The 25,560-nt window shown below is 40.7% G+C and overlaps 2 protein-coding genes across 11 annotated transcripts in view; one reads left to right on the forward strand and one right to left on the reverse strand.

The window, feature by feature from the left end:
- The first annotated feature begins 1,289 nt into the window (after positions 1–1,289).
- sik1 (salt-inducible kinase 1) lies at positions 1,290–11,985 on the forward strand. Of its 2 annotated transcripts, none has more exons than XM_067603797.1 (14): positions 1,290–1,583; positions 1,968–2,162; positions 2,288–2,404; positions 5,726–5,789; positions 5,929–6,090; positions 6,592–6,716; positions 6,825–6,948; positions 7,064–7,284; positions 7,628–7,777; positions 7,874–7,984; positions 8,149–8,374; positions 8,468–8,722; positions 8,851–9,040; positions 9,130–11,985. In XM_067603797.1, exons 2-14 carry the CDS (start codon positions 2,010–2,012, stop codon positions 9,638–9,640), a joined length of 2,409 nt encoding a protein of 802 aa, XP_067459898.1. In that variant the 5' UTR covers positions 1,290–1,583; positions 1,968–2,009; the 3' UTR covers positions 9,641–11,985. The 2 variants fall into 2 exon arrangements, with proteins under 2 accessions (XP_067459898.1, XP_067459897.1); XM_067603796.1 differs by having other exon boundaries at positions 1,291–1,583; positions 1,971–2,162.
- Positions 11,771–25,560, reverse strand: part of LOC137192832 (uncharacterized) — a 31,332-nt gene continuing 17,542 nt past the window's right edge. For all 9 annotated transcript variants that reach the window (XR_010930646.1, XR_010930645.1, XR_010930644.1 and 6 more), the window contains one exon: positions 11,771–24,333. Coding sequence is in view for 2 of the 9 variants with exons in the window: in XM_067603801.1 (XP_067459902.1) it covers positions 24,190–24,333 (144 nt within the window). In the remaining 7 variants the exon portion in view is untranslated. The remainder of the gene's footprint in view (positions 24,334–25,560) is intronic.

A 25,560-nucleotide genomic window follows, 5' to 3' on the forward strand; every position in this document is an offset into this window, starting at 1 on the left:
TCCCTCTATGTTGAGGTGCTGTCAGCCTCTTTTCTTTCCCATCTGCACTTTGCAGAGGGGGGAAAGATATTCTTGGCCTCTCTGTACTTTATCTGCAATACGAGATGGGCCAGACAATTGCAACAAATAAACTTCACACTTAGGCCCAGTCTGTGATTACTTGAGTTTTATTCACATTGAGAATTTCAGTTTGGCACAACATTACTCTAATATTTCTTTTCTCATTTGATCATAATTTAAAATATATAATAATATAGAATAAGCTTTATAATAAATAAACATGTTTTACTTTTGTGATTAGATAGATAGATAGATATCTAATTACAAGATTATGATACATTGAATTTACCTTCATTTCCCAGTATCCTCTTAGCTAGTTGAAAGACACGATCTTGTTTATCTATGACATGTGAAAATGTAGTGTAACAGGAGTCAACAAACATACATTATTAGAATCAGTTAGACAGTATTGATCAAAAGTTTTCTAACTTCAGACATCATACATTACTGGTCATACCAGACCAAATAAGGCTGTAGTGGCAAAAATCTTGAGTGTAATGAAATAAACCAGGGTGTGTTTTATTGCTTATGAGTATCACTTTTCATTTGTAAGAGGAAGAATGTGTTATTTTGTCTTTCAAACAAAGGTCACACAGGGAGGCATTATAATAAGCTATAAAGTTTTACAGGGAATCAGTGTAGGCTATAAGGTAGAAACCTTATAGAATTTGAAGAATAGAATAGAATAACAAAACCAAAAATAATTGAAATAGAATACAATAAAACACAATGTACGACAGAATAGAAGACAAATATGTAACCTGTATTAATATGAATCAAACAATTTAATTATTCTGTTACAGAAGAATAGAATAGAATAGAATAGAATAGAATAGAATAGAATAGAATAGAATAGAATATTTGCTTTAATAAGTGAACGATAAAAACTAACTGACGATCACCAGTTGCTTTCTGTTTCTGCTTCGCGCGCGCAGCCGTGGTGTCGAGTGAGGAGTTAGGCAGCCCGCGAGCAACAGCCCGGCAAAAAGGAAACATCACGTGGTGACACATCTCTACGACTGACGTCACCGTCTCCATCTCTAAGCAACCCCTCCATCAGCACTCACGTCACCGGGCGCCCGAGCCGCGCTGTTGCCCGGCAACCCGTGCCTTGCGCTCGGGTCCGGCCTTGCCTTGCACCCAGCTCGGAGCTCTGACGCGTGTGTGACGTTAGTAAGGTGGGTATCAATTTGTTATGGTGGCGGAGGGAGGAGGAGGAGAAGAAGGAGGAGGAGGAGGAGGAGGAGGAGGAGTTCCCCCTCTGAGCACAGAAGCCCTCTGCTCGGCATTCCGGCGGAGCGCATAGGCACACACCGGCCGCAACCCAGTCCCGGGCCGAGAGATACTTGTTGTGGAAAAAGTCCAAGTAAAGACGGAAGAAAAAAGTTGCTCCCCGCTCGTTTTCTACAATTTTTCCCTTTTTATTGTGTTATTGATACGTCGCTCTGGTTGTGGAATGGTTTACGTTTCCTCTGAGAGCTGTTTGAACTGTGAGAGAAGGTGGTTTATGTCCGCTTTTTAAGGTAAGACCGGACTCTTCTCAATCCATTAGACTCACATTTACACATTTCCCCCTAACGACACATTTGTGGTTTCCTAGCGCAGCATAAAACTATCTCACGACTTGTTATTAGACTTTCACCGGCTCAAAAAAAGTACATTTCGATAATTAAATTAGGACTTTTGTGATTTAATTGTACGACATCACTGTGAACAAAATTGTGATAGCACCTTGATCACACAGGTTTATCTACTTATATTGGATCTATGTTATAAAATGTAAACATGTAATGTGTATCTATCTATCTATCTATCTATCTATCTATCTATCTTTATATATATATATGTGTGTGTGTGAAATAAAAAAATAAAAAGCAATGACATATACAACTGTGTCTCTGCCTCAGCAGGTGCCAGCCTTAAACTATCCCCGCGCTGTAACACCAGACATGGTGATAATGTCAGAGAACAGTCGGGCGGCTCAGTCCAGCCCTGCCCAGGGGAGGCCACTTCAGGTCGGCTTCTACGAGATCATCCGCACCCTGGGGAAAGGAAACTTTGCAGTGGTGAAACTGGCCAAACATAAAGTCACTAAAACACAGGTCAGCAGCTCCTCTCTTGTATATTTATTGTGCATAGGTGTGTGTGTGTGTCTCTGCAGGTTAGTATGCAAAAAAAAAATTATCTGTATATTAATTTGATTTTTTCTTGTGTGTGATTTTTGCAGGTGGCCATAAAGATCATTGACAAAACCAGACTGAACCCTTCCAATCTGGAGAAAATTTACAGAGAGGTGCAGATAATGAAGCTGCTAAACCACCCCCATATCATCAAACTTTACCAGGTGTGTATTATCGTTCATCTCTCTGCACCATTGCTGTTTGCCGTGCATGTGTTTATTTGTGTGCAGGACTCTGTGTGCGTGAGACTGTGTGTTATTCAACCTGTTATAAATGCTCACTGAACACAGTGCAGCCTGGTCTAATAGGGCTCCATGTGCAGGGAAGCTGGTTGCAACACATGTATGAATCTGGGAGTAAAATGCTGTGGTGTGGAAACTGGGGGATGCATTTTGTGTTGCAGAGTATTGTGCCTCATTATTGTAGATATTTGGATGTAGTGGCTCCATTATGTTCGACAAAAATAAGGGGCATTCGTTATCTAAGTGGTTTGTACAGTCTTCTGGTGAGCTGCTGACTCTGAGAGCACATTGAATCATAAGTACAGCACAACAGCATTAGTGCAATCCCCTCTGACCTCCCTTTGTGTGTGTGTGTGTGTGTGTGTGTGTGAGGTGTGTGTGTGTGTGTGTGTGTGTGTGTGTGTTGGGGAGAGAGAGGAACAGAGTTAGACAGTGAAAATAATCATGGGTACCAGTCAGTGCTGGGAACAATGGATTTCTAAGATGTTTTGAGTTATATAATGGCAGAGCTGATTGTAGCGATATGGGAAGCAGAGAGCGCTGGTTTGCAGTCTCACCTCTGTGCAGTATTGACCATTGATTGAATATGCAACCTTTTTGTGCCTTGATTCTTTCTTTTTATATACATATATATTTTTAAATGCATATATATTACAGAAATACATATATTTATATATTTTATATTGCTTTTCATATTTTGTTATTATATTTTATATGTATTTTTATATATATTTAATGGAGCCTCCCAGCCCAAATATTTCACAGTTGTATTTCTATAACCGGAGTGACAGTAAACATCTTGAATCTTGAAACAGCGTACACAGGTCTGAATGTTAAGTCCAATTAGCAACTGTTAAAGCCAAGTGCAATGTGTCTGCGTGTCACGTGAAGGCCTCCCCGTAAAGCACTGCTTTACTCCTAATCAAATTGAAGACTTAGTGGAAAGAATCCGCTTTTTGCCTCTCAGCTGGCCTTGCGAGTGCCATGGCACACGTCTGGCAACAAACACACACCCACACAAACAAACACACAATGCCCTTCTCTCTCTTTTTTTTTACTCTGGACTTTTCTGCCCTTTGTTGAGCCCTGCACTGTTTTGCTACATTGGAGGATTACCTCAGGTCCGGTTTTAAGCAGCTGAGCAGCACTTGCTGTGAAATCATGTCTCAACTGTGTTGATGCATTTCCCATTGTCAGTATCACCATCCCATGGGTGGTACTGACAGAATCAAACGTCAGTATCATGTAGAGTTTAAAAAAATTAGATGATTAAACAATTAACTGAAAATGAATTGGCAACTATTTTAGTAATTGATTAATCATTTATATAATTTTTCAAGTAAAAATGTAAAATATTCCAGAGATCCAGCTTCTCAATTGTGAGTAATTGCTGCTTTTCTTTGACTTATGTGATAGTAAACTAAATATCTTTGTGTTTTGGACTGTTGGTTGGACAAAACAAGCATTTTAAATTGTGATGGATGTTTTTCACTATTTTCTGATTTTACTGACCAAATGGTCAACTGATAATGAAAATAATCATTGACTGCAGCCCTAATTTCATGCTCAATATCTCGATATTGATAATACAACAGTATTATGGGTATGTGTGATGTGGCTTTCATGCTATATTTACCTAAAAGTGTATTAGCAAGTATTAGTAATTATGGTCAAATATGTCAAATGATCTAGTAATCCATAATCTAGACCAGGCATAATTTAAGATATATTATTACAGTGTTACAATAACTAAACATAAGTACAATGCAGCTGTAGTCCACATGGATCCTTGAGGCAGTTTGAGGCAACCTTGTTTCATGCATTCTTCACTAATCAGCATTTCCAATCAGGACTAACAGCCTTGTAAGAACTAACAGCTGTGCTAATTCTGTTATAGTACAGAAACTGTTACGATTAGGGGTTTGTGACATGGAAAAAATGAATTAAATGTAATTAAATTAATTAAATTAAATTAATGTTAAAGTGGAATAAACATTTTTTTCTTTTTTAAGTAGCCCTGGGGTTGTCTGATGTGAAGCTAGTCAGATGATTGGTGCTTGATGATAGTATGCCTTCCTCTTCCCCATAAGACTGTTGTGATCTAAAGGTTACATCCTCTCCGTGTCAGTGTAGTTTTTGGGGGAGCGTTCTGAGACCTCCGGCCTGATTATCAGCTGCTGCTTCTATTCTCTCTCTGTTCTCATGAGAGCAACATTTTCCTCTCTAGTCAAAGGTCAGCAAAGCCACTGTTTTGTTTCACCCTCCCTTTCCCTTTGTCTTAGCCTCTCTCTTTGACCTTGTATCAATCATATACTTTCCACTTATTCTTTCTTCTTTTGGGGTTTGAGGGCCCTTGACATGCCGTGCCAGTTCTTCAGTGCTATGACGTCAGCTGCACCTCAAGGTGACAGAGCCCCGGAGAGCTGCCCTATCTCACAGATAAAGACTACTCCCTGCTCGCAGGCGTCTGTGTATTGAATCATTGTTTGCTTGGTTTTCTGAAGGGGCTGGTGGCTGAAAAGAATTAAGCGGTATTCAGTGGAATTTAGTGACATTTAATTCAAAGTTGGCCAGCAGCACAACTCAGACAGGGCATTGTCATCTGACGAAAATCGCTTTGTTGTGCAACCTTTTAGCTCAACCGCTCTGCCCCTGAGGGCTCTCCTGAGACGTGGAAGCTTTTTATGAGCAACAGGAAAGGATTGCGTCTTTCCGGCCTGCATCGTCTGCCGGGGTGTTGAGTGATTGGACGTATGGTGTTTTTGATACACTAGACGGGGCCCATGTGAACAGCCCGTGTGAATCTGTCCTTCTGTTTCCTAGAAATAAAGAGATAGGGGTAGCTTGAAATTCAACACTAGTATCCCTTGCCAACTAGTGTGAGCCTCAGGGAAAACATTTCTGAGTATGAATGTTTTGCATTCATGTGTTCCCCTTTATGTATAAATGGATTTTAAAACATCATATACAGTAAATTCATGAAAGTCACTGCAACAGAGCATATCATGGAAAGCCAGGGTACTGGTATTTGCAAATGTGTGTGCACAGTATGTGGAACAAGCATATGGAGAAGTGTGAGAGGGGGATTTTTGTGGTTAGAAAATGTCCCATGCCTAGAAATGCCTGGAGCAGGCCACTTTGAAGCTTGGAAAAAGTTTCACTCTGAAAATTCATTCTTCATAAATAACCAGCTGCCTGCGAGTCGGTTGGTTTAATTTTTTTTTCACTCTTTCTGTCTTGTAGGTCATGGAGACCAAAGACATGTTGTACATCGTAACAGAGTATGCAAAGAACGGAGAGATGTTTGGTGAGTTCAGCTTTTAAATGTGGTTTATTGTACAACAAATATGAATGTAGGCTAAAACCGTTGACCCATATACTCTGACAGATAGAATATCACTACATTTCTGTCTGAATTAAACTAAAAAAATCCTCTCTCCCTCCAGACCACCTGACCTCAAATGGCCGTATGAGTGAAGATGAGGCACGAAAGAAGTTTTGGCAGATTCTTACAGCAGTGGACTACTGCCATCGACACCACATCGTACACCGTGACCTAAAAACCGAAAACCTGTTGCTGGATGCCAACATGAACATCAAGCTGGCTGGTAAGTGTGTTGTTGTGTGTGCTGTTTACCGTAACCATGTTTACTGGTTTCCTGCCCAGAGGCTGTTGTGTGATGTGAAACAGGAAATCAGTGCTGTTTATTTATTCACTTCAGTTTCACCTTAAGAAAGTGTTTGAGGCTTTGAGACTCTCAAGCCGTTCTAATTAAATGACTGTTGTACTTTCTCTGTGCTAATTAAGTGTGAATAATTCACCCATTTTACCAAGACTAATATAAACAATGGTAAGTTACTTAAGCACACAAACCAACAGACTCTCAAGCATAAAGAAATATGATTTCCTAAGAGCAGAGCAGAGCAATATAATCTGGTCTATGAATGTCTCTTAACATCATGATGTCAAATTACATAACACCTGGTGGTTAAAGACACAGAAAGGCAACACATCTGCGTCCCAGTGCCCTGAGCTACTTGTGCTGGAATGCAGAGAAAACAGAGTTTTAATAACAAAAGTGTTATTTATCTCTGTCTGTGTCTTATAGACTTTGGATTTGGAAACTTCTACAATGCAGGGGAGCCTCTGTCGACATGGTGTGGCAGCCCGCCTTACGCTGCCCCTGAAGTATTTGAAGGGAAAGAGTATGAGGGGCCTCAGCTAGACATTTGGGTAAGCTCATACAAGGAAAATATACTGGCTGACAGTCTTTCTTCATAGAGTAAGCATTAACATTGTTAAAATATTGCTAATATTCATGTAATGCTCTTTTCTTTGCAGAGCCTTGGTGTGGTGCTTTATGTTCTTGTCTGTGGCTCTCTTCCATTCGACGGGCCCAGCCTTCCTGCGCTCAGACAAAGAGTCACCGAGGGACGCTTCAGAATTCCCTTTTTCATGTCCCAAGGTATCTATTATCCTGATACAAATCGCAACAGTTACTGCTAATTACCATTTCTGTTTAAATCCTAAATCGCTCACAAACCAACACAAAAGACTAATTCTTTGTCTACGTCGTCCAGACTGTGAAAACCTGATCCGCAAGATGCTGGTGGTGGATCCGGCCAAGAGGATCAGCGTGGCCCAGATCAAGCAGCACCGCTGGATGCTGGCAGACCCGACAGCTGCCCACCAGACCCTCAGCCATTCCCTGACAGAGTACAACTCCAACCTGGGGGACTACAGCGAACCTGTGCTGGGTATTATGAACACCCTGGGCATTGACCGCCAGAGGACTATCGAGGTGAGTGAACAAGAAAAAAAAAAGCTGTCAGTTGTTAGCAGTAGAGGGTAGTCATGGTAAAAACACAGCATACAGTTACAGGAGACTTGTGTCTTGAGGTGGAGCAGTGAGTAGGTGGGGCTATAAGACAGTTAGTCATGTCTGGCATTAAATTAAGAGGTTTGCTGTCTCCCCTGCCTATAGTTAAACTCACCATGAATCACATGCCGCAATGTTTACTGTCGTCTCTAAAGAGATTATACTTAACAAAGAGCTAAAAGAAATGATGGGTGTAGGCTGGCATTAGGAGTAACAGAAGTTAAACAAACCACTAATCTACTGGCTTTCAATCATATTTCCTCAGTCTCTGCAGAGCAGCAGCTACAATCACTTCTCTGCTATCTACTACCTACTGCTGGAAAGAGTGAAAGAGCATCGTACCCAGCAGCTGAGCCGCCAGTGTGGAACCTGGAGCCAGAGACCCAGGAGCACCTCCGACTCCAACGGCCCAGAGGTGAATGCTCCTGCTTAAACATGTACTTCATCCTGATCTAATCTGCATTCTCTACTTGAAGACTAAAAATGCGGTGTGCTTTCTGCTACCTTATAGGTGATCATGGAGTCCACCGACAGCTTTAGAACTGCAGCATTTTCAATTCCACCCAAAAACCCTCCTCCAGTGTACCCAGAGATGGAGTGTGATCAAGGTGGATTGTTCCAGGTAAACACATTTTAATAAAACCTGACATTATTCAGCAGCTCAGGGGTTACAGGGCTTCACCTTCCACCGTGATGCTTGTCTACTAATAGACCAAAAGCAAACACTGCAGCACACGTGTCTTCTGTCAATCAGTGGCTAATAGTCTTAACTCTTTCTCTCTCCAGCGTGTGGTGTTTCCAGTGGAGGCCAGCCTGAACAGACTGCTCTGGAACCGCTCAATTTCACCCAACAGCCTGCTGGAGACGAGTATCAGCGAGGAGGTGCGACCCAGGGACCTGGAGGAGGAGGAGGCAACACAAACTCTCGGACCCCTGCTCCCCTCCACCACCACCTCCCGCAGACACACTCTGGCAGAGGTGTCTGCCCGTTTCCACCAGTGCAACCCTCCATGTGAGTGTGCAACCCGTAGGTCAGGGGTCACATACTAATCCACAGTCTGTCAGCTATGTAGAGTCTAATATCTTCTGTATCCTGTTTCTGTAGGTATTGTGGTCAGTCCCTCAGATGGCGCCTCCTCTGACAGCTGTCTGAAGTCCTCATCCAGTCCTACGCCCACTTTGCAGGCTGCTATGGGCGACATGTCAACACTTCTGGCCTCTGGGGCAGAAGGTGGAGCCCTGGTGCCTGCTGGAGCTCCCCTCGCCCTCTCCTCCCACCTCCTGCCCCAAGCACAGGGCAGCCTTCCTGCTGCTAGTTTCCAGGAGGGTCGTAGAGCCTCTGACACTTCCCTTACACAAGGTAATGGAGCAGGGACATGAAATCAAGTGTCATTTATTTCCACCCGATCATTATTTTTCTTATGTCTACTGTGTCACATTATAAGATCAAAGGAGTATTGTGTAACACATTCCCATGCATTTCCACAGGCCTCAAAGCTTTCCGCCAGCAGCTGAGGAAAAACACACGCACTAAAGGACTTCTGGGATTAAACAAGATCAAGGGTCTGACGAGGCAGGTTGTCCCTCCACCCTCTTGTAACCGTGGCAGCCGTGGGTCACTGGGTCCAGCCCTCTCTGAGCACCGCAGCATGTTGGAGGAGGTGCTGCACCAACAGCGGTAAGACACACTTTTGAAAGCACTTTGTCATTAAATCCCACAAATTACATCTCGCAGATGCAGTCTAATCTTCTGTCTTTGTTTTCCAGGATGCTACAGATCCAGCACCAGCCCCAGCCTCAGGTCCAAGCTGCTCAGACAGGACCTGCCCAGAATCCCTTGCTCTTCCTGTCCCAGCAGCAGTCATCCTCTCCTCCACCTACTTCAGTATTTGCTTCCTCCTCCTTGTTTGACACACCCACCCCCTCCGTCCTAAAGAGCAAGCCTCAGAACCCCCTTCCTCCTCAGCAAGCTTCAGTGGGTCTACAGCACGGCCCCTGGCAACAACCCCTCGAGACTTCCTCATCCTGCTACTCCTCTACTCTGTCCCCCGTGGCCTCCGCTGCTTACCTTCTTGAGGCTCGTCTGCACATCAGCCAGCAACCTCACCCTCACCTCAACACCGGCATCCAACAGCAGCCGCAGACAGCGACACAAGGCGCCTTCATGTCCAAACCAGTGATGTGGAGCATTGGCTCAGCCTCCAGCACAGATCCTGACGTGCTGGATTTGGGTCTGGCTGGACAGCAGCAGCTGAGCAGCTGTGTGATGGTGAAATAAAACGTTAACCATCAAGACCAATGATTGTTCTCACTGTGGGAGAAGCTCAGAGCAAAATGACTGTTGAGCCGAGAAGAATAGAGAGCAGAAGCGATGAGAACGAACAAAAAGCAGATGCAAAGACAAATTGACATGTAATTTAACAACATGGGGTACACATGTGCTTTTTATATCATATAAGCTAAAGACTAAGCAATAACCAAACTCTGCACAAGGCGTTTAACTCGTATCAAACAGCCAGAGAAGCAATAATAGACTGAAAAACTCTCATCCAGCGCCCTGACGGGATGTGCTCCCAGGGAAGTCATGGACTCACTTGAATGAAATGAGAGCTGACGTTAGCCGATACAGTTACGTCTCACGTGTTTTGATGCTGACTAAGTTATCATTTCGATTTTTTTTTTCAATTGTTTTGAGAACAGGAAGACACCATCTTCCTCATTCTTTTTTAGTCACTTTTTGATTTCCTGTTCTCAATGTTGCTCACTTGACTGGAGAGAAGACCAAAATCCTTTCTTTTTTTTTTCTTCATTTTTCCCACTTTGTTCGCCTTTCTCAAGAGACGTTACTCGGTAGCAGTGCAATGAACATGCAGTATAGTGCCCTAAGCTTAGAAACATTCACTGAAGGTGTTGATTTTCATTTGTATTGAAACTGTGACTTTTCTTTTTTTTTTTTTTTGCTGTGCAAGATTATAGATACGCAAATGCTGCTTTTAATCTTTTAAAAAGATTGAGACATCCTCATCAGCCAAAACTGAAGGAAAATAGTGTCTAGCTGATTGAGTAAAGCACAACAGGTACATCAGTCAGCTTGGTAGCACCTTATGTATGTGGATACATCAATCCACATTCCCTTCGTTTAATAAGCACCTTCTTTTTAGATGCTTCTACTACCTCCTCAGGCAACAAGAATTTGGAAACCTAAGCAAAACCTGTAAAAATCCTCAAAAAAAACACATGTGCAGTCCCAGATTATTAGAGGAATGTTTTCATACGGATCATGCAAAGACTGTGGGGACAGTGCAATATTTGTCACAGAAATACAGAGGAAAGATGATGCTAAGAATCGACATAGGAGAGTCAAAACGTACATGCGTAATTGTCCTGAGGCTTTTTTGTTATCACCTTTGATTTGTCTGTTTGACCTTGCTGTGCTAGCTAGCTGACTAGGAAAGGTACTAGTTATGTAACATAATAACATGGTACAGTAGAAATTGAGAAGAAAGACTGACAGCATTTCAAAATGCTGTTATTTCACACAGCAAGTGTGTAGTCTTCTAACTGAAAGGAAGAATATGGGTTTTACCAAAGAGCGAACCGCACAAGAGAAGGGTGATCTATCACAGATACACTACTGAACTTTCATTTGTATGCAGCCTCAAAATGTAGCATGGTGGTTAGCTTGAATTTTCACATGATCTCCTTAGCTTTCGCTGTGAAAAAAACTCCCGCTGCCACCAAATCCTAATGCTACACGTGTTGTAATATCTCTAGCTGTTACTGTCAGGACCATGTTGGTATTCATTTTTGTACTTTTCTAGAAAAGAAGAAAAATGTCAAAAAAAAAAAAAAAAAATCAGAACATAGCAATACCATGTTGTGCTGGAAGTTGAACTTTCTTCAGTTGTCCATAAGTGAGTAGAAATAGATAGACATTACCTGCAACAAGCTGATTTATCTGTTCAGTCACTTCAGACAATGAGTTAGAAATCTGCAAGAAAATGTGTAATATTGTAAGCGTAGTTAGTTCTGTCATATCTGTGAAACGTCCAGTGGATATGAAAGTGTTTTTCCAAACCCAGTTCCACATTGGAAACATGCAGTGTTGATATTTCTGGTTGATTGCACTCACTACCAACACTTGTGCCTTTATCTGAACAAACCCGCGATCAGAGGTCTGCGCCTCGAAGCTCTACACTGAAGAAGGAAAGATGAATGGCCATCCACTCAGAAGCCCCTTTTGATATCTTCTTTGACCTTTGAACTTGCTGTGTAAACAAAAGCAAGAATTGCACTTTATTCATATTTCTTAATACTGAAATTGTTTTTGTTTCTCATGTTGAAAAACATTTCACAAAACTATTGAAACACTAAGGCTCTTGATGCAAATCTGTAAGACCCTTTTTGATAAACTTTGGATAATAAGTATTTCATGTTTTTTTTTCTGATTTGTTACTTGACTGTGTGATCATGTCTGTATGTGAGTGTGTGTGTTTGTGTATGCTCATGTGTGAATGTGTGTTGAGGGGAACATGAAGAGGTTAAGAGCAAGAATGTTAGTTCAAGAAAGATTGTTTATTTATGTGGCTATTTATTTGAATAAAGTTCACTTCCTAAACTGTCTGTTGTTTGGATTTCACTGAAATCTTATCTGTAGACTTTAAGAACCCTTTTACATTTTACATGCATTCACATTCATATTTACAGTTTATAATAATAAAAAGAGATTATGAAGGATCCTCCTCACCATAGCAACTGACTCCAGCTTCTGTGCAAACACTACGTAGCCACGAGTTCAACACAGGAGCTCAGGATAGCAAACTCTATATCCTCAATATTTTATATATATTTGCACTCAGAATTTAATCGTATAGATTGCTTCACAACTGTGGAGTACAATGGACATATATATTCACACCAGGCCAATAAACACTTGCATATATTTATAATAATATTAACTTTGAATGTTTATCTTTTATACATTTTTTTCTAATTCTTATTTTTATTTTCATTATTATTCTTCATTCCACTCCAGAGTTTTAGCGCAGCCTTAAGAGAATGTAAACCTGCATTTTATTGCACATTTTGAATGAGTATGTGACAAATAAAACCTTTGAAACTTTGAATCTAATGGATTCAGAGGGAGTCAACAGTGACATTGTCCCTTAAATGGGCATTAATATTTGTCAGAACAACTGAAAAACATCAGTAACATAAGAGTAGTTATCTTATTATGTGATGGCCTCAGGTCACAGTTGAATGAACATTTATTGACGAGAATAAAAACTGAAGTCTTAATACAGATAATATATGATCACAAAACACTGGCACTAATAGGAAGTATTTTGCTGGACAAAAAACTTGATAATGTCTCATCCTCTTCCTCTAACTGAAAGCGAAGCACAGTGATGATGCACCAGCACCTTATGACGATGATGCTGTGATGCAGAGTGATGATGCAGTGCACCCTGACGACCCTCCTGGTGACCAGTTATTCATGAAACTGAGAGCGGACCGGTGTCCGACATCTGACAGGGAAGGCTGTGTGGGAGTGAAGTGACGCAACAGCAAAATAAAAAGCCATACCATCCAAGAGCTAAGTGAACTCTGCTGCACTCCTCACCTCTCACTGCTTGCTCATTATCTCAAGACAAGAGAGTAAGAAAGTGGTGAAACTCCAATTTAAATTTCTGCAGGATGAACGGAGCACTGCGTGTTCCAAAGGTGATTTGCTGCTTGCTACATGTACAGATTTATACTGTGAGGGGCTGCTTTGGTGCCTCACACACACACTTGCACACATTACATGTGTGACATATGGCTTGACATTTGACATACGACCCTCAGGGAGTTGCTATCGAGCACTCAGTGCGAAAGGAACGCTGTACATTTGACGTCCAGCCACCACAAACATATCATTCATCGGCTGCAGTCTGCTGCGGACATGACCTCATATTAACTAACAAGCATTGTGTAACATGCTCTCAACAACACTGTGTGACCATTTGATTTATAACTATGTTTATATGTGGTACGACAACAAGACAGTACTATGTAAGATAAGTAATATATACCTTTATATACTCCAGCTTACGTCATGTATGAAACTTAATTTGCTTGACATAAGGATAAAGACGAGACTAAACATTTCTATGGATGTCAGTTTTTGAGCCACGACAAAAGCCAAAATGTGGCCCGCAACAGAGACCAGCCGATTGCTGGAAATACCTTTTGCTATGTTGTGACGCATATCGTACAATGGCGAGGACTGCTGAAAAGACGAAAGTCTAAGCTTTGTGATAGGTTCATAAGGAATTTTATCAATATTTATTTGAATTCACAACACAACCCGCTCTCAGGGTACCGAAATTTGGCACCGATTGATCTAATGTGGCAACAAGGCATGATTGGTTGTCCCTAGTAGAAACAAGATTCCAAACTGAAGCAGTTGTTGATCACTTGCGACCCCTACCAGCCAGTTATGAGGAGCGGGGAGACAGAGCTGAAGTGAACAGAGCTGTCAATAGCGTTATAAAATAGTTTTTTGAAAATTGTGAATCACTGCAACCATGAGAGGTCCTTGAGCATACAGTCATAAATGTGCACAAAAAATATTAGGCTGATGAGTCCATTAGTATGTGAGATTAGACAAAGAGAATACAAGTATTCAGATCCTTTACTTAAGTAAAAGTACCACACTGTAAAAATACTCCATTACAAGTAAATATCCTGCACTCATACAGTAATTGTTTTTAAGTAAAAGTGCAAAAGTAGTAGAAGAAAAAGTACTTTAAGTATCAAAAGTAAAAGTACTCATTATCCGGAAAAAAATCACTATATACACATTATATCATTGGGTTTCCTGGTTATTAGCACTACGTTGGTCTAGTTGGCAGAAGTTTCAATAATTTTACTACAGCCGGGTAGTGTATAACAAATATTTTATAAAATGACCACGTTTTGTATGTCAAAAGTACAACATTTTGTTCTGAAATGCAGTGACATAAAAATATAAAGTAGCATAAAATTCCATCCATCCATTTTCTGCTGCTTATCCAGGACCAGGTCACGGTGGCATCAGACTGTGTAAAGAAACCCAGACATCCTTCACCCCAGCAACGCCCTCCAGCTCCTCCTGGCGTTCTCAGGCCAGAGGAGATACGCAGTCCCTCCAGCATGTTCTAGGTCTGCCCTGGGGTCTCCTACCAGTTGGATGTGCCTGGAACACGTCCAGAGGGAGGTACCAATGAGGCATCCTAACCAGGTACCCAAACCACCTTAGCTGGCTCCTTTCGGATCAGCAGCTCTACTCCAAGCTTCCCCTGGATGTTGGAGCTCCTCACCCTATCTCTCAGACTGAGCCCAGACACCCTTGATGGAATTGCAGTTTCAGTTTGATTTATTATACAGCAGGAGAATTAAATCAGATGATAATAACACTATTATAATGTCTCTCTTTGCTCTCTTGAACCAATAATTACCTTTGTTATATTGTGATATACCTGCAATAGAACAGAATTTAGGTCAACCATATAAATGTGTAAAGAGACCCAGTTTTTTCAATGACTATAAATGGTTGGGTGTCATCCATATTACAATAAAGATAAAGAGGACAGGACCTAGATGTGAGCCTTGTGGCACTCCGCAAAAACTTTTACTCTCACAAGGAATTCTGGACAGAGTAAAAAAATTTCAGTCTGAGAGAAAGCAACAAAAAAATAGAGTTGTGACTGATCAGTGGTCAGTAACTGTGATGTGACTGATTGTCGATGCTGTACTCAAATCTAAACATATGCTGAAATTATTGCACTATTTATCTACTGTTTCCTGTGTACTCACATTGTAAGGATGATTCTTCTCATGCCCTTTCACGTGGGTTTAAGTCCTGCTGAATTGCCCTTGGACAGGTCAGAGTCTGTCTGTTGAGTATTTAGTATCATCTCAGCGACAGATATATAGAGGTGATTCTGTTTATAACTCGGTTCGTTGTAAACTGAGCTTGAGGGTTGGGATAGTTCTGTCCGGGTCACATAGTACACAGAAACACAGGACTCACTGTGACCAGTACAGATTGTCTCTGAAGTCACAGGGCTACACGACTCTGTGCATGCATAAACATGTGGAGAACAGGCACAGCAGAGAAAAGGTAGATAAGGCTTGGAGATGTAAGAGCAGTAGTGGAGTACTACTAGTAGAGTAGTACTCAGATCATTTACATAAGGATCAGTACAAAAAACCCCCACTCATTAGGCAGAAAACATGGCACCTTTGAGTGTTGCACCATAATACATATATATATATATATATACACACAGAGGATTGTTATCACTGAAGTGTAAGTAATATTTTAATATTGCAGCTGGTCGAGCAGTGAATCATATTTTATAAGCTGATCATATGTTTTGTTTAACAAACCCTGAATCTGCATGTTGAATCTTTATATCTTATGAAAAGACCAAAGCCAACAACGTGTTTGTAGCTTCTTACTTCCTTACTGGTGTCTGTGGTTTGCCCCAAGCTCATTGGTTCTTCCTGAGAACATAACTCTTTAAAAATGGGTCACAAATGTATGGTTTCATTTTTGACAAAGGCAGAGTAACTTCCTAAAACAGTTGGGCACTGTAGTCTTTAACAAATGTCACTCAAACAGGAGTAAATAGTACATTTGTTGAGGACTATTTTCAGTGGCGGATTAATACTCTTTTGGTGCACATTGAGTGTTTATGGCATCAGGACAGTGTATGTAGAAAGGACTCATAATAAACTAAAGGTTCCCATGTTCATGGTAATGAAGGAACATGTCACCCAGTGCAAAAATGTGGCTCATTAATGTGTTTTTAATAGTTAGCAACACAGACAATATTTGTTTGTAGGATCAGTTTATTATTGGTTTTAGTCTTTTCATGGGATTTGTTGACAGTATGGAAAATATAACATATCACCAGCCTTATCTTTTAAGTGCAGTTATCGGATTATTCTACTCTCACCACTTGAAAGAAACATTCCTGGCTAGGACTCAGAGTAAAATCAGACTTGCAAAGCATTTTGGAATTTGGCCAGGACTATTAGGCACTTGGATGGGCCTTTCCTATCTCACCTTCTGCTCTCTTCAAAACACACACACACACACACACACACACACACACACACACACACACACACACACACAGGAAGTGAATCAGACTCCCAAGTTTCCACACACAGACAGCTTGTCATAAAACATTCAGCGTGTTTTGAATAAGTCAGTTATCAAAGTGAAAGTGCACTGAGCAGAGAGGTTTCCCAGAATTTCTTTATGAGGAAGAAAGCAGAATGATGTCTGAGAGAAAAATGTAGCTGTGGAAATGTAAAAAAATAACTTAGACTTGCAAAATAACCCCAGTGATTAGCTGTAGATGAGAGAGGAACTTTATGTCTGCTGACAAAAGGGAAATTCAGGCTCATAAGGTCAGTAGTATATCAGTCACAAGAACTGTTCCATAAGAAACACTTAAATGCCACAGTTATTGTACACAAAAGGCCTACTGGTCTGAATGTCATATAAAGCACATAAAAACACCCAAACACACTCAGAAATGTTCTTAGGAAGCCACTGAAGTGGCTGTTGGATCTTTCCCCTTGCTGTGAGATTAGCATTCTCCTAATTGTGTGTACGTGAGTGAGAAACGGTACACTTGCGTCACTGCCAATAATCGAGCCCTCTGGCAGGACGAGTGAATACCAGAGGATTTGTGGAGCTCATGGAGGTCCGGAGCAAAGTAAATAAACAACTTTCGGAAGTACACGACAGGGCTCTGCAAAACAGAGTTTACTGCTACACCAATCAGTTCACACATCCATCTGGGAACAGCAGCAGAAACCGGAAATGTTTCATCTAAAAATAATACTAATAATAAACAGACAAACAGAATCTGCCACTCTTATCTACTGTATAGAAAATCTTTGAGTAAGAAGACATTACAAAGTGATCTGGAAATGTGGTGTAGCCTCATTGCTTCATATGACTTTTCCCAGCTGCTACACCCCACTTCAGTCAATTAAAAGGCACATTTAGGTGTTCTTCTTTAAATCATAAAGTCTGGAAATATCATGTAACTTTGTCGTATTTGCTCATTCACAGGTAAATATCTTACTTGAACTGACTTTTTCCTTAACCAAACTGAGGGTGTGAGAATAGAAGCTGTCATGTTGTTTATACTGTAATGTCATCTGAGACAAATGCGTGATTCTGGGTTGTATAAAACAACCACAACAACTGGAGGAAGTAAAGACTGAAGCCAGGAATAAACTCCAGTTTGTTTGTGTTAGCAGCCTGGACATGTTGTTAATCACATGGCATAACATAATAGATGACCTTGTATACTATTTGTCAGTTATTAATTGTGTGTTATAAGTAAACTCACCCATGTGTCATGGAACCAGCCAGAGGTTATTTATCACTTCATCTGCTTTCTGAGTGAAATTTCCAGGTAATGAACTTGAACCTGAAAGTATTTCTTACACACATAACATTAAAGCTGCACTAGCCAATAATTCTTTGTAAATAACTGATCACATGACAATGTCTAATGTGGCAGATGTTGCCTTTAGATATGAACCCACGGAGAATTGTCACCCAACTCTGCAGTTCAGTTTTGGTTTTACGACCCACAATGTTAGTGCTGTGGTTCAGTCTCACTGCTCTCAACAACATCTAGCAGCTGCTTTCGACAAAAGCTCTAATAAACCCCCAGTACACTGTCTGGTCAACACCAGACATGTGCTGAACATAGTGAAGCAGATATTGCCCTCGGGAGTTGGTGGAGACCAAAACAGAGCTTAATGGAGAGTGAGTAATGGACTTACATTCATCAGATGGCCAGAAATATATGGGATTACATTTGTGTCATAATAACTGAACAAAATCTCATATAAAAAAACATTATTTTGAAACATTTGATTGAAAGTGAATAAATAGATTATTGAAACCAAAAAAATGACCTCAAAGGCAAAACTTAGGATAAAACTACAAGATTGCTACATTTGATTACAATATTCTCTGCTTTTCTTTCACTAATCGGGATTTCTCTTTTGTGGTCACTTTTTTCAGTTTCAGTTCTGACACAGAGCTCTAATGTGGGTGTGTGTCACCAGGCTGCGTCCCCATTGGCCAATTACTTGTGGGATACTTTTGGATTACTTTTGTTTCTTGCAACCTATCAATCATGATAGGTTGTTGATAAGGTCTTCTTAATTTTTCCAAGGTTACTATCAGTAATTATCAATAACCATTACTATAGATACTACGAGTGTGCCTGAATACAAATACGTTATTCAGCAAAGCACAAATAGTGGGGTTTTTTCTTTTACGAATATTTGTTTCATACAAATATTTTAAAAATTATTTGTTTTCAGGAAGAAAAAAAACATGTTAAATACCCGCGCACAGGTCAGTTACATCACTATCTCAGTGTCTCTCCTCTGCTCCGCTGTTACGTCTATCAACAGGTCTCAACGGGTCACATCCACTTGCTACATGATGCACATTTCCTAATTTGGACATCACTCCCAGAGTTGGGGGTGTTCCCAAGAAGTAAAGCTGAACTACTGACACAAATGAAGTGCTCCCAAGGGAACACTTCATGAACACTTCTTGTAACACTTTAATTTTCTAAAATTAAAAGCGTAATAAAAATAAAAACAGGATTTTTAAACCTCTTTTCACTTTTATTCGAATACAAATACAAATAATTTTGTATACAAATACAGATACAAATACAAATACTGGGCCCTCTGCACATCCCTAATAGATTCTGAAGAGAACTGAATTAGAAATATTAGGCAGTGAAACTGAAAAACAAAATCTATTTAAATGCTACTTTAAGGCAGGTCCTGCATTATTACCTTTGTCAAAATTCACATGGTGAATGTGCTGAAGCAGTTACTGTATGTGCAGTAGTGTCCCACATGCATATCCTTTAGAATGTATATATAAGTTTTCTAAATTGATTGTTTATTGTCATCATCATCTTAATCATAACTAGGACGCAAATCACCACAATTAACTGCCTTCACTGTCACACACTCCATTCATAGCTCTAATTTTTCACATAGATAGCACGTCATGTACCCTACATGGTTGGTTAATGCAGCGCTGCCATTGTTTTTTCATGGTAGCGACACCACCCAGGACTTTGATTTGGAGGCTCATACATCAGCACATGACTAGTTTTGCACTACAGTGGAGAGAGATTAAAGGGAAGCACATAACACAAGTATACACACTTGGTCACATACACACACACACACACACACACACACACACACACACACAGTCAGCTGTGAGAGCTATGACGCACTTTGGGCTCTGTTAATATTGTACAGCAGGCTTTGGCGTGTGTGTGAGCATTCCATTACATTCCATTACACTCTCATACTGAGTTCACTCAGCAGCTGTGTGCTCAATTAGTCTCTCTGTGTCACAAACTCAGAGTCTGTAACGCTCTTCCTTGTTCACTGTCACCTCACCTTTCAAGTTGTTGGGAAATTAAATGCTTATCTATTCTGTGTCTTTCTTTTTTTTCCACATTCTCAACAAACGAAAAGACCAAAAACAACAATGATTTGGGTAAATTGATCCTACTAACAAGTACTGCCCATGTAGCCAAAGTCTATCTGTGATTAATGTTGTTGTCCAACAACACTAACGGCCATTCTAGCAGCTCTGTGCGGCTGCATTTACAGGCGGTTAAGACAGAAGGATTCAAAAACTAGGACAGCAATAGGCTGCTATTCTTTGTGAATGGGATCTGGCACTGCAGCCCAGCGCCACCTGCTGAGTTACAGAGACTCAAAAGGCGCCCAGCTATGCTTCAGGGGAAAGTAGAGAGAAGCTCAAATGGCTCTTAAAATGTCCTCTAATGCTCATTTTGATTACTTCCAGCATAGATACAGGACCAAACATCGCCAATCAGTCTTGCCAGCTCAAACATCATTGTTGCATTAAAACAGTTACATCAACACATACCCGAAGGTAAAAAAGAAAAACAAAGCAATTCTATACTCTACAAACTGTAACAGGAAATTAACTACCGTATTTCCTCAAATAAAAGATGGTAGTCAATTAAAAGCCAGGTCTCTGATAATGGCTGAGGGCGTGGTCAACAGAAACAAATAAAGGCCAGCCCCAAAAACAGGCCGAGGAAAAAACAAGGGTGGATAAAGTCCTGGTGCCTGTTATAAAATGTTCACACCAGTTAAGCATAAATAGTAGTTACCTAGATGTAACTCCAGTTCTATGAGTATATGCATAGCCCTCTAGCCGACTGTCACAGAGAGGGGAGGGGGACGGAGGAGACATGATATTGTTTAAACACGGGGCTAACGGCGCATATTTCAATAATAATAATGGCAGCGATACTACATGAGCATGGGTAACCAGGGTATCCTGGGTAACCAGGGTAACTTAGCTGAGCCAGCAAGCGTACATCCATGAGCAGACTACCCGCATGCTACAGCTTAGTGGTGCACTGCCAAAACGTTCCGGGTGGAACTCAAGCGCTAAAATTATTGTTCTGCATGTCGGAGTAAGTGGATTACTGGTAATGCAGTCACAAAAATTAAACACAGCAAACTGAGGCAGATCAGAAAACAACTTTGCACTAAAATATGAGCAAACATACGGTACTTATCAAACTGAGGGAATTAGAAATAAAGGCCTCTCTCTAATATAAGTATGCATTAAAGGCCTGGTAGCCTCTGCAGTTGAGGTAAATAAAGGCCCCAGCCACTATTTGAGGAAATATGGTACTTTCTCATGTGTAGTACAGAGGCTACATCTGAAAACAACTGTGCTCTCGGAGCAGAGTATCTAAGTATCGTGCTCAACACAACACCCACAGATGTACAGATTCATGAGAGGCAAGATATTTTCTACTAGTTTGTGTCTGTATATTGAATGCAGAGTTAGGGTTGGTTTATGTTCAATCAGAAGTAGTTCATAGGACGTATTGTCTGTCCACATTGGAAATCATAAGTGTTGATTGTTGTTTTCCGAACAGCGTCACTCGAAGGTGGAGTGAAAAGTTGGCCATCATAGAGTGGGAGGATACGTGATATTGTTTAAATACAGGGATACTGGAGCAAATTTTCAGACACTACCTTCTTCATTCATAGTGTTGCACTTAGTTGTTCACGTGAAGTGACAGAAATTGTGAAAATGTTGCGTCAAGAATGAAAAAGGAGAGCTAAAGGGAGTAGTTAAAACCCTCTCTCTTTTCTCACCTCCACACAGCTGACCAATCATGGTGGGAAGTAGGTGTGGATATTGGATCGTCGGTTAGGAAAGTTACAGAAAAGGCCATATACAGTAGCGTGAAGTATGCTTATAAGTACAGCTGAGGCTAGTTTTGCAAATAGTTACAAATCAAAGTATTGGACTATACCAACTTTTATAGTCATCCATCCAATAGTTAGTTGTCAAGATGTTTAACCCAAAACTGAACATGATGGCACTAAGGTCAGGGCATCGGTAGTCAGTAGGATTCATCCTCTGGGGATCATGAATGTATGTACAATATATCAAGGAAATCCATCCAATTGTTGTTGAGATATTTCAGTCTGAACCAAAGTGGTGGACTAATTAACTGACATTACTATCCCTGGAGCCACATAACGATAAAAACAACACATATAGCCACAGCACTGTAGCCTCGTTCAAGACCTCCAAATGATCGCCCACATACCAGATTTTTTCAGCAGTTCAAAAAGCTCTAATTGTACCTGCTGATGGTTGTTTCCACTGGTTAGAGAAACCAACACTCAATCAGAGTGTACTAGGCAGGGTTAAGAATGGGGATCACGTCAGCTAGCTACATTCATGAAAAAAATGTTGACAAGCATGGATGGGGTCAATGCAATTGTACAAATCAACTTACAGAAATAAATCAGTATATTTGTTGGATTATTATGAAACATGTTAACTTGTCCTAGCAATCACTACTAGTAATTGTTTGTAAACTGAAAAGGATGTTGGTGGGATGAACACTTCACTCACTAGTGATTAGTTAGGGCAAAACAAAACAAAACAATCCCTCCTCCCAAAGATTTACATTCTCATTACAAATGAATGGGCTTGGGACAGAGAAAATATTGACAGATGGACCAACAGTTATTAGTTTTGGTCTTTGCATGGGATTAGTTAATAATAATAAAAGTATAGAATATTGCCAACCTTATCCTTTAAATCCATGTTCTCCTAGACTAAATGCACAATCTTCTCTTCTGCATCATGTAACTCACAGCATTTTTCTAACTTTCTCTGCTGTTCAGTAAAGTCCCCCTTGTGTAATCTCTCACTTCAACGTTTCATTTCTCTCTGCAGGGTCTTTATACAATATGTGTGAGAGAAATGATGGCGTATAAGAGGAACAATCACCAGAGAGAGAGTCAGAGAGTCTCATTGCACCACATGGTCGTGTCATGACACGGGAGTGTCAGAAGTTGTGCCTGTGTGGAAACTTGGAGTGCTTAAAGTCAGATGGTGGGTGCGTCACTCAGCCTGACTCCTAGGCCTCTCGCTCCTGTTACACTTGGCTTGTGACAGCAGAGATAATGCTACTAATTCTTTGTTGCGTGACCACATGTTGCAGGTGGGTATCATGGATATCACCAACCCTCCTGAGCCACAAAGACAGGCCACAGCTTAGTCACTGACATATTTCCAATAGGAAACCCTCTGATATCACTTTTCCCATTGATGAGGTCTATTTCTTTTTTACTTCCTCAGAATAACATTTAAGTTTTTTCCAATTGAGATCATTGAATAACACTCTTAAACTCTTAATTTCAGTTCACTTCATTTCTTAAAGATCACTTAGTCAGTCGCTCAACCACTTTAATCCACACTGAACTATTTCATAACTATTGGATGGAGTACAATTAAATTTTGTACAGACATTGATGATGCCCAGATGATGTTTTCTTATGACTTTGATGATCACCTGACTTTCTTCTAGCACCACCATGAGGGTCAAATTTTTGGTTTGGAGGAGAATGTCTCCTGGATGGATTGCTGTGAACGTTGGTACAGATATTCATGTTCTTCATGAAACTCCCATCAGCCTCAGCTGTACTTTGTGTTTAGTGCTAAACATGCTAAACTGAAATGGTGAACATGGTAAAAATTATACCTGCTAAACATTACAGTGTCAATAAAAAAAACTGAAGAAATCAGTTTGCTGAACGTTGATCTTCATTTGTTGAAGTGGATTTATCGGAGTTATGAGTGTGTTGAGCTGTTAGAGCTGCTCTTCTGATGACTTGTTTCAAATATGCTGGATTTATTCTGCTTGATCTAACAGCCAATTGCAGGTGATGCATTCATTTCATCAGTTTTGAAACCCCGACATTTGCTGGTGACTGCGCTATTATCAAATGGAAAAATATTTGTCTTGTGCAACTCTGTATAAACATTTCCCGCAAATTCTACCTCATGCATTTGTGTTTATTTGATAAATTTGGGATCATCTGAAGTTCTTTGATTTCATCAATGCTTGGCTACTTAAAGTTTTTGAAGTGGTTAATAGATCTCTTTCATCTTAATACAAACATACATCAGAGCGCACACATAACTACAGTCATCCTCGTCCCTCACATGGCTGTGTGTGTGTGACAAAAATGCTGCAACTAAACTGTGATGCCATCTTGCATTTTAGAACTTTACAACATTAATAACACAACAATGAGCATTTGCCCTCTCCAACATAAACTGCTATTTTTTTCTGTAGGTTACAGGTCAGAATCGTATATCGTATATAAATATGGATGACGTGTCTCCACTTCCTACCGCTACACAAAAGTGAAGCCAAAATATCTCCTTTCCGGGGGCTGCCATCTTGTTTGTGTGACATAATTTGGAGCCAGAGTCTGCGCAGTAGAGTTGGGCGGCAGGATGACAGCCTGCAGGACACGCTCCCTCAGCCATCCGGCCACCTGATGGAGGTATGAGAGCAGCTGTCACAGCTGTCAATCATGACGTCACACCCCCTTTTTATATCGTCATATAACTAAATGAAAACAAACTTATAAGAAAAATGAGCACTTAGACAAGCATCAGCTTGATAAGAACTACCTAAAATGACAGAAACCATCTTTGGGAAAAATTTATTTGATGTGTACTTTGATATTTTAGTTTGGCTCATGTCCCATCCACTAACATGGAGGGGGCAGGACTTATGACCTACTTTTGCGGAGCTGTCATGATATCCATATTTATATACAGTCAATGATCAGAACCATAGACTGTATATAAAGATCCTGCACCCTCCCGTGGATGTGGCCACCGTGACCAAAATGTTACAGTTAACTTTCATGAACTGAAAACACACTACAATAGAGGTGGCTACAGCTATGCCTATTCTCTGAACCTGGGATTATGCCATGTTTACGGTAACTAACCAACCCCCCCCCCCTACTTGCTTATGTGACATCATTGCAAATGATGTCACATAAGCAAGATGTCAGCCCCGAAAATGCAAATTTTTGGCATCACTTTAGCATAGTGGCAGGAAGTTGAGACATGTCATCCATCTTTATATACAGCCTGTGGTCAGAACAGCTGCTTCACAAACTCTTCTCAGTGATTGACTCCTCTCTGCTCTGTATGGATGCAATTTGTGTTTGTCTGTCACCTGTTTGTCTGTATGTCACCTCTGCCGGCTGCAGTGGACACATTAAGTCAGCTTTCACTGATGTAAGCTATTCCAGCTGCACAATACAGTTACAGACTGCAAGATGTTTACACATCTTCCTTTCGTTTCTAAGAACTGTTGGTTATACAAGATTGCAAAGAGTATGTGTGTGTGTTGGTGTGTGTATGAGAGAGAGGGAGAGAGAGAGAGAGAGCTTCTCTAAGTGGGTCATGTGTGTTTGTACAATGGGAAGGAGGGCAGAGAAATGGGTCGAGTATGGGGCAAGTGTTGGCATTAGTAGAGCTGATTGTTTGAGACAAGAAGCAATATTTTGTTCCAGCTCAGCAGTCATGAGGCTCTGTTGAATTTGTCGAGGTAATTAACAGTCTTGTCTATGAGATTTGCGCCTCCTGTTCCTCTTTTTTTTGTAATCCATTTGTCCACTACTGTATGTTCAGTGTCACGTACTCAGATCCTTTCTGGCTGTTTGTCTGTCACTTTGTAAATCCTCTGCTTGGCTGTGTCTCTG

Source organism: Thunnus thynnus, chromosome 11 (genome assembly GCF_963924715.1).
Source record: "Thunnus thynnus chromosome 11, fThuThy2.1, whole genome shotgun sequence".
Taxonomy (NCBI): Eukaryota; Metazoa; Chordata; class Actinopteri; order Scombriformes; family Scombridae; genus Thunnus; species Thunnus thynnus.